The sequence below is a fragment of the Dipodomys spectabilis genome, unplaced genomic scaffold, assembly GCF_019054845.1.
Source record: "Dipodomys spectabilis isolate Male_0828 unplaced genomic scaffold, ASM1905484v1 ptg000175l, whole genome shotgun sequence".
NCBI lineage: Eukaryota > Metazoa > Chordata > Mammalia > Rodentia > Heteromyidae > Dipodomys > Dipodomys spectabilis.
Genome location: NW_024870852.1, coordinates 5,848,904 through 5,862,411, shown reverse-complemented (window position 1 = coordinate 5,862,411; position 13,508 = coordinate 5,848,904). Strand labels below are relative to the sequence as shown.

The following is a 13,508-nucleotide window of genomic DNA, read 5'->3' as shown; positions in this document are numbered from 1 at the left end:
CAGATAGGAGTGCATTGTATGAAAATCAGGGTATAAAAGTTGTTTGAGAGGGGCTGGGAAGGTGGCTCAGTGGTAAAGCGCTTGCCTTGCATGCCTGAGGCCCTGGGTTCGATTCCCCAGCACCACATAAGCAAAAGAAAAAAGCCGGAAGTGGCGCTATGGCTCAAGTGGTAGAGCGCTAGCCTTGAGCTGAAGAGCTGAGGGACAGCATTCAGGCCCCAGAGTTCAGGTCCCACGACCTGACCCCTCTCCCCACCAAAAAAAAAAAAAAGTTGTTTGAGAGGAATGTTATAGATGTTATCTCACTATGACAGTCTAGGAAATATATGTATATAAAATACATGTGCATATATTTTACCAATAGGCACTGGTGATTCACATTTATAATCCTAGCTACTCAGGAGGCTGAGAACAATGGTTTGGAGCCAGCTTAGACAACAAACCTAAGACTAATTACCCAGTAAAAAGCCAAAACTGGAAGCATGGCTCAAGTAGTTGAGCATGAGCTGTGAGCATAAGGCTCTGAGTTCATCTCCAGTACAGTTGAAGACTAGCAAAGTAATAACATCCTATTGTCAAGTTTTCACATCACTGAGAAGTGAAGTGTATGTTTTCTTTCCCTTAGCTGACATTATGGCATGGATTCATGTTCCTCTGTTGTTTTCCTTGGCATTGCTATCAGTACTTCTCAAACTATCTGCTATCAAAGACTGGGTTGATGGCTCGGTTGCTTTATCCATGACATCTGACAACCAATAATTCTGGTCTACATATGCAATAAAGTAGTGCAATGATGATATATATATATATATGGATGCTCTGTCAATGTCCAATTGCTATCAACACTACTAAATGCTTGCTCCCAAATTTTTATTTCTCTTATCACTAACTTACAGGTTTTTGGAGAACAGCACTGGCCCATAAGTCACAGTTCTGAAGCATTCCTCTACAAGAAAACTTCCTTTGAAATCACCTAACCTGGTAGGGTCATCTAAGTAACTGAATTGGTACATTGTTTAGGGTAGTAATATGTAGGATAATCACTATATTTAGGACAATCACTCCCAGGTAGGTGTGTGTGTGTGTGTGTATGTGTGTGTGTGTGTGTTTAAGTGCTACCTCTGTTGGCATCTACTGATAGTCCTAGGGGTGGGTGTGTGTGTGTGTGTGTGTGTGTGTGTGTGTGTGTGTGTGTGTGTGTGTGTGTGTGTGTGTGTGTGTGTGTGTGTGTGTGTGTGTGTGTGTGTGTGTGTGTGTGTGTGTGTGTGTGTGTGTGTGTGTGTGTGTGTGTGTGTGTGGTTAAGTGCTACCTCTGTTGGCATCTACTGATAGTATCCTAACCTTTTCAATTGTAGATGAACTGGCTGAGTCATTAGATCTGCCCCAGATTACACCTAGCTCTTCCCTTCCGTAGTCCACAGCAACTGTACTAAGTTTACTACTGAACTTAGAGTGCTGATGGTGAATGCTTTTCCTGAAGTTAGCTATATCTGAGGATGTATGTATTCTACTCTCTGCCCTTTTTATTAATAACATACATTTCAAGAAAATATCATAGGTGAAAATAATTTTTTCAAAACTATCTACTGAAGGCCAGGGATATATTGTTGAGTAGATGCTTACTCAACATGTGTGAGACCGCTGGCTCCATCCCCAGAAACATCTAAAAAAAAAAAAATCCCAGAATAAAAAAAGAAAAAAAAAAAGATTCTTAAAAGCCCAAAGATAACGTATAACTTTTCAGTATGAAGATGACCTACACCTGCTACTACTTAGTACCAAAAAAAAAAAAAAAAAAAGGCAAAAGTTTTTAGTATTTGAGAAATGGTGATTGAGAAACAAAGGAATTTGTGGGGTTTTTTTTTCACACACACATTAACTTTGGTAAAAATTAAAGTAGGGTTGGAGATGTGGCTCAAATGGTAAAGCATGAGATTCTGAGTTTTGTAGTACTCCACTACAACAAAAGAAAAATAAATAAAATAAACTAAAATGCAGTGGTACTCACTAGACACAATGTTGAAAATGAACTATACAACTTGTGAAGGAATGGGAAGGAAAAACTGGGAGAGATGAGAAGGGGTAACATTGTCCAAAAAGAAATGTACTCATTATCAGACTTGTATAACTGCAAACCTTCTGTATATCATCTTTATAAAAACAACAAGAAGGGGCTGGGAAGGTGGCTCAGTGGTAGAGCGCTTGCCTTGCAAGCCTGAGGCCCTGGGTTCGATTCCTCAGCACCACATAAGCAAAAAGAAAAAAAGCCAGAAGTGGCGCTGTGGCTCAAGTGGTAGAGCGCTAGCCTTGAGCTGAAGAGCTGAGGGACAGCACCCAGACCCAGAGTTCAGGCCCCACGACCGGACCCAAAAAAAAAAAAAAACAAGAAAGTAATTTTTTTTAATTAAACTAAAAGAATAACTATACCTGGGCACTGGTAGCTCATGCCTATAATCCTAGCAACTCAGGAGGCTGAAATCTGAAGCTTGCAGTTTAAAGCCAGCCTGGGCAGGAAAATCTGTGACTCTTATCTCCAATTAAGCACCAAAATAAAGCTGGAAATGGAATTGTGGCTCAAGAGGTAGAGCTCTAGCCTGAAGCTCAAGTGTCCCAGGGGCCCTGAATTTAAGCCCCAGGAGCAGCACAAAAGAATGCTTATACTACAGCACTTTGACAGTTCATGACAAAAATATGAAAAACTTCACTCCTAAACCACCTTTCAGCTTACCTTTCAGCTGTCTCATCCTCTGGAAGAAGAGTCACAGCATTTTGAGGATTCCAGTTTCCCAAGGCATCACAGCTTCCACATATGGCAAAAACTTCTCCTAAAGAAAAGCCTTATCAGTTGTTTCCTACTCACACTTCAGTTTCAGAAAGCAATAAAAAAAAACAGTCAGTTGCAATAGTTCAACTGACTTTGGAATCTCATTGAAGAGGGGAAGAGACTGATGGTGATCTGGGGCTGACCAAGGGATCACACTAGCACCTGCCTAGTAACTTGCCTGACCTCATCAAACTCAAAGCCAGAAGGAGGAAGGCCAGATAGGAACTTTTTTTCTTCATTTCTTCAACTACCTATTGAGCTCTCAGGAAACAGAATGACCAGGCCACAGCCTCTTCAAGCAGTTTTCAGTGTAAAGCAGCAACCATTCATTAAATGCATGAAAGTAGTCAAGCAAAAAAACAGTATTTTGGGCTGGGAAGGTGGCTCAGTGGTAGAGCGCTTGCCTTGCATGTCTGAGGCCCTGGCTTCGATTCCTTAGCACCACATAAGCAAAAAGAAAAAAGCCAGAAGTGGCTCTGTGGCTCAAGTGGTAGAGGGCTAGCCTTGAGCTGAAGAGCTGAGGGACAGTGCCCAGGCCCAGAGTTCAGGCCCCACAACCGGACCCCCTCCCCCCGCCAAAAAAACAAACAAAAACAACAGTATTTTCCAAAAATTCAAATAGTAACTATAAAGCTAAAGTAACATTATCATTAGGATAGTACTAATAGTACTGATCCTAGGGTTTGAACTCAGGGCCTGGGTGCTGTCTCTGAGTTGAGCCTTTTTGCTCAAAGATAGCACTCTACTACTTAAGCCACAGCTTCTCTTCAGCATGGAGATAAGAATCTCAAGGATTCTCTTGCCTGGAATGGCTCTGAACATCTATCTTCACATCTTTACAGGTGTGAGCCACTTGAGCCCAGTTAACAATGCAATTTTTATACCCTAAAACAACTCATGAGAAACCTAGCACTCCTTACTAAAATGGCTTATCATTCCACCTGAACATTTTTCACCAATAAAACCACCTTTACTTGCTAAATTTTCTGTACTCTGAAGGTCTTGACACATATCACCACATTCTGAACTAATATAATTAAAATACACAAAGTACATGACAATGAAATTGAGTGCAAATTCTAATTTGGCTCAAGATGCATTTCTACTTTTCGCTCTGAAAAACATCCCAAATGGACAGTATGAAACTTGCATCAGAGGTGTGCTTTCTGCATCTTAACAACATCCTGGTAAATGGCTTTCTTGCTGCTTCCCTATGAACAGGACTTCTGAAAAAAAGAGTCTTTTTACTAGAACAGACCTGTCTTTAATTAGCCCTAGTTTATAAGACTATAAGGACTTGAAGGCTAACTAAAGAACACATTCTTGTCACTAAAAATGAGGATCTAGAAGAGTGTACCAACCTATCTTGGTTAAGAATGTGAACTTGGCCAAAAAAAAAAAAAAATGCGAACTTGGACAGACAGGGACACAGATATACAGACTCTCCCTTCATCCCCTCTGGCAATTGCTTTAATGGGGAGCTAGGCATGGTGGCATACACATGTAATCACATCACTATGGAGGTTAGGCAAGTGGTTATAAGTTCAAGGCCAGCCTGTGCTATATAATTGGGACTATCTCACCATTACCAACCCCTCCTCCTGCAAAAACTGAAACAAAACAAATAAAAACTTCTGTGATGGTCACTAGAACAAAAATATTATATATAGAAAGAGGCATTTATTCTTTGAACATGTTTACCACATTCCTTGTTTGTGTCTATCACTGTGCTAGGCTCATAAATTATAAAGATAAGGCCCTGACTTAGCTACCTGTAATTCTTGCTACTCAGGTGGTCAAGATCTGTTTTCATAAAATCCTATCCACATATTAAATCATTCAAGTAATCCTATAAAATCTCTACAAGATATTAGAAAATAGAAACCCTGAACATTTTAGAGACCCTTACCTTGTAGAATGTGGGAGTTAGGGGAGAAAGTGGGCACAGATATAAGCAGATGCAAACAGAACTGGAGAAACTGCTCCAAAAGAAAGAAGGAAGGAATGGGAAACTAAATGTGCCCCACTATAGCCAGAGTTTATTTCACAAGGTCATATATAACCCATTTTAATGTTATATTACACTAAAATTAGTTCACAGTGCTTCAAAAGGTAACATAAAAAAAGCAGTGAGACTAAAAAAAAAATTCACAAGTAGTGAATGGTTATATTAGTCAAATATTTCACCAACATCTTGAACTAACTCAGTTTCCCTCATTTTTTTCTGGGCAAAATCAAATAGATTTATTACAAAGCAATAGAATATTGTTTGAGATTCCTTTTGCCCTCATGTTTACTATATTTTAAGCATATTCCTGATAGATGAGACCTAAAGATATTCACATATAAAATTTATTTATGTATTTATTTATTAACTTATTTATTCTTTGTCAGTCCTGAGGCTTGACCTCAGGGCTTGGGCACTGACCCTGAGCTGCTTTTGCTCAAGGCTAGCACTCTACCACTTGAGCCACAGCTTCATTTCTGGCTTTTTCTGTTTATGTAGAAATAGAACCCAGGGCTTCATACATGCTAGGTAAGCACTCTCTACCACTGAGCCACATTCCCAGCTCCTCTCATCTAAAATTTAAACCCATTCTAATATAAATATTTGATATTTAAAATAGCCCAGATAAGAAAAATATACAATTTTAAAAATTGTTTTAAAGTAAAGCTTTACAATACCTGGTAAAAGAGTTCCTCTTATTTCAAAGGTAACCTGAGAAGGTGTCATTCTGATGGATTTACTTTACAATTCTTGCTAGGAAGAAAAAGAAAAATTTGTCATTCATAGGACATGAAAATACTAACATTAAGCTGGGCACCGGTGGCTCATGCCTATAATTCTAGCTACTCAGGAGGCTGAGATCTGAGGATCACGGCTCAAAGCTAGCCTGGACAGGAAAGTTCAGGAAAGTCCATGAGACTCTTATCCCCAATTAACCACCAGAAAAACCAGAAGTGGCGCTGTGGCTCAAGTAGTAGAGTGCTAGCCTTGAGTTTAAGAGCACTAGCCTTGAGCTGAAGAGCTCAGGGATAGCAGATAGCACCTAGGCCCAGCGTTCAAGCCCCACAACTGACAAAAGGAAAAAAGAAAAGAAAATACATTAGATTGTTACAATCAAAAAACAAATGAAATGCAGGCATGGTACTCAATAGACACTACATGGAAAATAAACTATGAAACCTGTAGGCAGGAACAGGAGGGGGAAACTAGGTGAAAGCAAAGGAAAGGGTGACATTGTCCAAAAAGAAATATGCTTATTACCTATTAATTAAAAATATTGCTTATTACTTAATTGTAACCTTTCTGTATATCACCTTTATAATAACAATTTTAAAAAAGAAAAAGAAAATGTTGAAGAGGGAAAATTGTTTGAAAAGCAGAACACAGAATTTGAGAAACTGCTCAAAACAAGAAAGAAGGAAAGAATGGGAAACAAATGTGGTCCACTACAGCCAGAGTTTATTTTACAAGATAAAACATAACCTAGGTGTAGTTGTTTTAAGGTTATATTACACTAAAATTATTCCACAGTGTTTCAAAAGATAACCCAAAAAACAATGAGATTTAAAAAAATTCACAGGTAGTGAACAGTTATATTAGCCAAATATTTCACCAACTTCTTGAGTTAGCACAGTTTCCCTCATTTTTTTCTGGGCAAAATCAAACAGACAAAATGAAAATGACTTAACTATGAGGAAAAGACTCATTTCAAGATCCTTCTATGTAAACTGACCATATACCCAAAAGGCATACAGAAACACTTAAGGCTTTAAGTTGCAGACCTGTTCACTAGAAGTATATGAACCAGAAATACTGCAAAACAGTGAAGTGTCTACAGTTTTTTATTTAAATTTTAAGGAGATAAGATTCTCTAGCCACACACTTTTCTCTTCTGATAAGCAGCTGCTCTGAATTCAACCTATCTTTTCTGGGCAGGCTGATGTTATGATGATGTACAAACAACAACAAAAAACAGAAAAAAAAATGCTTGATTCAAAAGATTTCTACTTTAATTAGTATAGTATTTTAACACAAGGAAACAATCACTGAAACAAATTAGATATTTTTTTCAAGTTTAAGAATCTGTTTCTAGGCCAAGTACTGATGGTTCACGCCTGTAATCCTAGCTACTCAGGAAGCTGAGATCTGAGGATCAAGGGTTGAAGCCAGCCTAGGTAGAAAAGTCCCCAGAGACGTCAGTAAACTACTTAATAAACTATTCAAAAAAGCCAGAAGTGGCACTGTAGCTCAAGTGGTAGAGCACTAGCTTTGAGCACAAAGAGGCTTGGCATCCAGGTCCTGAGTTCAAGACCAAGGACCAGCACCCCCCTTCAAAAAAAAAAGGCTCTAATTCTAACACAGTGTAATGAAGCATACACACAACTACCCCCCCCAACCCTTGCCAAAAAAAAAAAAAAATCCTCTCAGATTTTCTCTTCATAGAGCCATCATTAAAGTTCTGCACATTTCAAAGCACAATGTTACCAAATTTTACTGGTTCTAATTGATCTTGCAGGCTTGCTTGCCATTCTTCCCAGTTATCAAGTTCATTTAGTCATCTATCTGGATATAACTATAACCTGGATATACTATAATCCTAATTTAAGCTTCCAAATCTCTTTCCAATATTTTGTTAGTGAGAGTATTTCTCCTTACATTGTGACTTGGAAAAACTGGTTATTTACAGAAGTTGAAACTCCTAAGTTTTAGTTTAGAATTTACGCTTTAACTCCTTTACTGTTTTATCTATTTTCCTCTCTGCTAATGTTTTTCTTTCTTCCTGCTTTCTCAGCCTAACACATCTGTTTACCATCACATAAGCAACTGAAGATTTAAAATATAGATATACTGATCAAGGTACTTATATAGTTTAAATAAAGAACATATACTCTACAAGAAAAAAGAACCTCTTCGTACAACTAAAGATCACTTTTTAAAAATTAAAAAATAACACCCACATTGGTGTCACATATGCCTGAAAGTTCCAACATGCTCTAATCATCAAGGTTCCTATCAAGTCTTTATTCTGAATAATGAATTTACCACTTAAAATTTTATTTGCATTTACACATTATAAAACCTTCAAGTACTTTTCATGGCTATTCCTTTTTCTATTTCTCCTTTGTTTTCTTCCCTCTTCTTGAACAAATTAATTAACTCTGCAATGGCCATTTAATAAATACTGCTACCAGCCAGGTGCCAATGGCTCATGCCTATAATCCAAGTTACTCAGGAGGTTGAGATCTGAGGATTGTAGTTCAAAGCCAGCCCGAACAGGAAAATCTGTGAGACTCATCTCCAATTAACCACCAGAAAACTGGAAGTGGCACTGTGGCTCAAGTAGTGGAGCACTTGCCTTGGGCTGAAAAGCTCAGGGACAGTGCTCTGGCTCAGAGTTCAAGCCCCACAACCAATAAAAAAAAAAAAATACTGCTACCCAACAATCATATTTCTAAGTCAAGACAAGTAAATCTGTATTAGCAGTTCTCACTGATGGCCATTTTGCCCACTGGGGGATATTTGGTAAATGTCACATCATTTGTGGTTGTCACACTGGGAAGGAAGGATGCTCCCAGTATCTAGCAGGAAGCAGCCAGTGCTGCCAAGTACCGTACAATGTACTCAACAGCCTTCCACAAATAATGTCCAGTTCCAAATATCAATAGAGCCAATGCTCAGAAATCTGATCTAGTGTCCACATGGAGCTTTTAAATAAGATCAAGAATCCAATTTCAATATTAGCAATGAGCTATGTATCATCACATTTACGTCAATTATAAAATGTAATGCTGAAAGTATATTTCATCAATTAATGTATATGTCAAATATATTAGGTATATGTTTGTGGCAACATCACTGACTCATTTCAATATAGCCACCACAGCGTCATGAGGTATAGAGATGAAGAAAGACTTAAGTCTACACTTAATAAAAACTTGGTAGAAACAATTTCCATGATACTGTATTTGGCTTCCTGTGTCAAAGAGTAAACATGAGCTATTTAAAGTATCTACACAGCCAGTTCTCCAAGTACCAAACAATGTTCTCAATATAAAAACAGCTCCAGATTGTTACCCCCTCATTAACCTGTTGTCTGAATATGTGAATAGTTGTTTGAAACGATACCTGATATTATCTGGGTATACTATAATCCTAAGAGTATAAGTGCTTTCCAACAAATACAGTGGTTTATTGGTACACTACAATCTTATATTTAACTATTTCCTTCACATTAAAAAGATACCTTAAGGCTGGAAAGGTGGCTCAGTGGTAGAGCGCTTGCCTTGCATGCCTGAGGCCCTGGGTTCGATTCCTCAGCACCACATAAACAAAAAGAAAAAAGCCGGAAGTGGCGCTGTAGCTCAAGTGGTAGAGCACTAGCCTTGAGCTGAAGAGCTGAGGGACAGCGCCCAGGCCCAGAGTTCAGGCCCCACAACCAGGCCCCCCCCCCCAAAAAAAAGATACCTTAAGCTAACAATACTTGGAAAAGACCCTAAACTCCAACCACCCAGCAAAATGGCTGAACAGCCAAGCTCAATCTTAAACCATAATGTGTACTTTCTCATCCAGTGTTTTCTGGCACAATTCTCAACAAGGGAGCAGTCTCATATACATGATTACATAGTTGGCACTCAGCTCTTTGTTAATCAATCTTAAAAAACTAACCAATTTAAGGGAAATCAGATGTAATTATTCCTATGTATGAAAACCAACAAGAACAAAAGACCAAGCTGGTACAAAATTATCTCATTTCTACTACAAACAAGAAATGTAAAAATTCTGAAGAAAAAGGAAATTGATTATTGAGTTTTTCATCCCTAAAGTTGTTTATCAAGTGGCCATGGTAACCTGGAAGTAAACAGCTGCAGTATTATCCAAAGCTATATGCAAAAACACAAAATCATCCCCCGAAATTCAACAAGGCATCATCTTCCACTTGATTTGCCAAAAGTTAAACAATTTAGTTCACTTTCTACCCTTCAAAATATGTACTACAACACCAAATAAAAGTGTGGGGAGCTGCCTTGAAGGCAGTGCACTTGCCTGTGAACACAAGCAGGGCTGAAACATAGTTTGGCACTTAGCTACCACTAAACCCCAAACAGCAGTGAAGTAAAAAAACTGTTTTATCATGAAACTGACTGAAAATCTGTACTTCCTCTACTTCTAAATAAGCAAAACCATCCTAACTTGGATGCAGATAGTCTTCCACATAAACAAAAAACAAGAGTAAGATGAAAAATGCTAGTGGTTGTATGCACAAGAGCTGATGGTACAATTTACCCAATCTAGTATAGACTACACTTCCTGACACGTTTTGTTTTTGCTTTTCAGTACAGCCTCCTCCATCATGAGATTTTTAAGAATACTAAATACTCTCATCCAAGATTTTTAGCATTTTAATATTTTAAAAGATCAAGTTTGCAAATTGATATTGTAATTTATTTATTTACACATTTTTAGAGCTCCCAATACCTGACAAAATAAATTTCAATCTATTCTTTTATCAAACAACACTTTTCCAGCACAAAGCCTTACCTGCTTGGGAAACAAAAGGGAGATTTAAGCAAGGAAGATACAGGAACATTTAAAAAGCTGAACTGCAGTCAAGGTCTTTTTAGCTAACGTATAAGTAATTTCTAACAACAACAAAAAAATCTGTTCTAAGTTTTTCAAGAGAAAAAGCTGTTTCCAATTCTTGCTCTTTCCTAGACCAGCAGCTTTGGTCTTCTCAACTAGCTATAAACATATGAAATGCTTACACTAATTTATCTTCATTTTGGCAGAGGATCATTATGATCATTCTTCTCACTTCTGTATACTTTTTATTTTTGGTACCAGTTCTGGGCTTCAACTCAGGGTCTGGGCACTGTGCCTGAGTTTCTTTTTGCTCAAGGGTAGTGCTCTACCATTTGAGCCAGAGCTCTACTTCTGGCTTTCTGGGTAGTTTTTAGTGGGAATAAGTGTCTCACAGACTCTCCTGCTTGGAACTGTGATCCTCAGATCTCAGCTTTCTGAATAGCTAGGATTACAGTGAGCCAGCAGCACCTGGCTCCACCTCTGTATACTTTTAAACCATTATTTTAATCAGACCTGTAGACAGTAATGGATTTTTTAATTATGCATTTCTGGAGATCTCATTAAGCCAAATTCATTCCTTGACTAACTTTCTAAACAATGTAATGTTTTTCCAAATATTTTCCACTTCATCTTATTCTGATATTATTTCATATATATTTCACAAACTTTTCCTAGTGAAATTATACACAATGATTTATCAAACCTGCTTTTTTACATATCAAAATTTCCTCACTGAACCTTTTGTGTGTGTGCTCTCCTAGTCTCTGAGTTCAACTTTCCTGTATCTAAGTTGGAAGATTTAAATTTTATTTAGATTATTGGTGCCCTACTTGGTTTTCCCTAGTACTTGAATCAAGAATGGACTAAGTCATGTGCATCGTGATGTCTGCTTAATTTTGTTCACTGAACCCAACATACAGATGGGAGGAGCGGGGGAGAACTGACAGCTTGTGACAGCTTGTATTTATTTCTTAGTCATATAAGAACTGTCAAGAGGGGAGAACTATGGAAAACATGACACTGAACAAGATGCATTCACTTTACTCATAATCTGAACTGAAATCCCTTTGTACAACGACTTAAAATGGGTTAAAAAAAAAAAAAAAAGCAGCAAGCAGAAAGACGTATGGGAAGGGTAGACCAGGAAATGTAGCATGTAGAAAAAGTATAAAAGAGTAGATCAAGTGGGTAAGAGCTAAATGGATGAAAGGGGGGGGGGGGAGGGCGGGATATAAAGAAAGAAGAAACGATCCCCAGACCCTAACATCTTGCTCGTTTAGCTCGGCAATTTTTTTTTTTAACAGAGCAGATTCAACAACTGCCTCAACGTGTAAGAATCCTCTCCCCTTTCGGGACAGAAAAATCATGCCACCCAGTTCTCTTTGCAAGCAGGCGATGCAGCAGGAGGGGGGGGGGGGCAGGTGGGGGAGGGGGGACCTTCTTCCCTCCCCATTCCCCCCTCCTCTCGCCCCATCCGCCCCGAATCGGCCAGACACTTGGAGGAGGCTCTGCGGAACCAACGGAACTGGGTAGCCAGCCGTCTTCAGTTCTTCTCCAGGGCACTGGTGGGGATGACTAGGGTGGCGGGCGCGGCGGGTCCCGGCGATGGCTGGAGAGTTTACCCAAGCCCAACTCTCGACTGGCACCGGTCGAAATTTCACCCGGCTGCTCCCTGAGGCTGCCCCCCCACCCCCACCCCACCAACTCCCCCCACCCCCACCAGCCTTTTCCTTTCTGTCTGTTTTTCTTCTCTGACCACTATTTTTAGGTAACAACAGAAAACAAGCAAGTTGTCAAAGCCCCGCGAGCTGCCGAGGACCGAGTATCGCCCGATGATGGGGGGGGGGGGGGGATGCTGTGCGCGAGTGGGGACCCTAGAACTTCAGAGGCATCCCCCCCTCTTTGTTCCTAATTGACTGTTTCGTGACGGTCCTAAGGCCCTCCCTCACCCGGTCCCCAACCCACACACGATCCCCCCCCCCGTCCACCCCCGAAGGACACGAACCCCACCGGGCAAGTCCCAGGGAGTCGGGGATGACAAGAACAATAAAGGCGGGAGACCACCAGCCGGCTCCACACACAACGCCCCGAGCGGACGGCCGGGCTCCGGCGGGGCGGGGGAGGACCCCGGCCGCCCCGGCCGCCCCGGCCGCCCCGGCCTCCGCGCTCTCCGCACCCCGGCCCGGGGGCGTCCTGACACCTCGGCCTGCCACGTGAGTGGCCGCTGTGGCCGCCCCGCACCGGGCCCCGCCCGCCTCACCTGCCGGACCCCCCCCCGGGTCAGTGGGGCCGCGCCGTGCCACGCCGCGCCGGAGAGCGAGGGCTGCGGTCCGACAAGCCGAGCGCCGGCCGCCCGCGCCTCGCCAGCGCTCCTCCAGGCCGCCCGCAGCAGCGCCCAGCCCCGGGAAAGCGCCTCCGCTCAAACCGGTTTCAGCTGCTCTAGACCAAACTGCCGGGCCACCCCGTGGGGCGGGGCCGAAGAGAGACCGGGCAGTGCCTGACGTCACGCCCGGCGCCACCAGGGCCAATCAGAGGCCGCGCGGGGAGGGCGGGCCTTCAGGTTCTTGAAAAGGGCCCCGGACGGCGGCCGACAGTGGCCGGGTATCCCCGGGTTTCTCGCCGCGGGGCATTTTCTTTTAAACTGGGACCTGGGGCCTTAGGGCGTGTCTCGTGTTGGCATTTTGGAAAATGAGAGCGATTAGCTGGTCGGATGTTTTCCGAGAACTTTTCTGAGATCTTTACGTGTCCGTAGGGAGGAGCCTTAGGGGAAACCTGCAGAGGCTGAGAGTCGATACTTTTGCTGTGCCGAGTACCCTCCGACGACCTGCCCGCGGGTCACGCTCTGCCATCCCTAACCCCAACCCCCTAATTCCAGGCGAGCCTCACCGAACCAGTCTCCAGCAGATCCCAGAGCAAACCAGACTTCGTAGGAATTTTTCTGAATGCAAATCCTAGATTTGCCTAATCAAATCTGCCTGAAGATAGGTTGTCCCTATGCAAATGAAGGTCTGAAGGAATTATTCCAAAAGTGCCCCCTCTCTGGACAAATTACAGGCCTTTATTTACACACTCACACACACACAGAGCTTAATTTAC

The 13,508-nt window shown here is 41.4% G+C and overlaps 1 protein-coding gene across 3 annotated transcripts in view; it reads right to left on the bottom strand.

Annotated features, from left to right (window-relative positions):
* Gpcpd1 (glycerophosphocholine phosphodiesterase 1) overlaps window positions 1-12,833 on the bottom strand; it is a 55,411-nt gene extending 42,578 nt beyond the window's left edge. Inside the window, exons 1-3 of one of the 3 annotated variants that reach the window (XM_042694286.1) lie at window positions 12,673-12,833; window positions 5,510-5,581; window positions 2,729-2,825 (exon numbers count right to left, since the gene is read on the bottom strand). In XM_042694286.1, the coding sequence (XP_042550220.1) occupies window positions 2,729-2,825; window positions 5,510-5,558 (146 nt within the window). In that variant the 5' untranslated portion in view covers window positions 5,559-5,581; window positions 12,673-12,833. Of the gene's footprint in view, window positions 1-2,728; window positions 2,826-5,509; window positions 5,586-12,672 lie in introns of those variants that run through there. The other 2 variants (XM_042694282.1, XM_042694287.1) reach the window with 2 other exon arrangements.
* Between the last annotated feature and the right edge of the window lie 675 nt (window positions 12,834-13,508).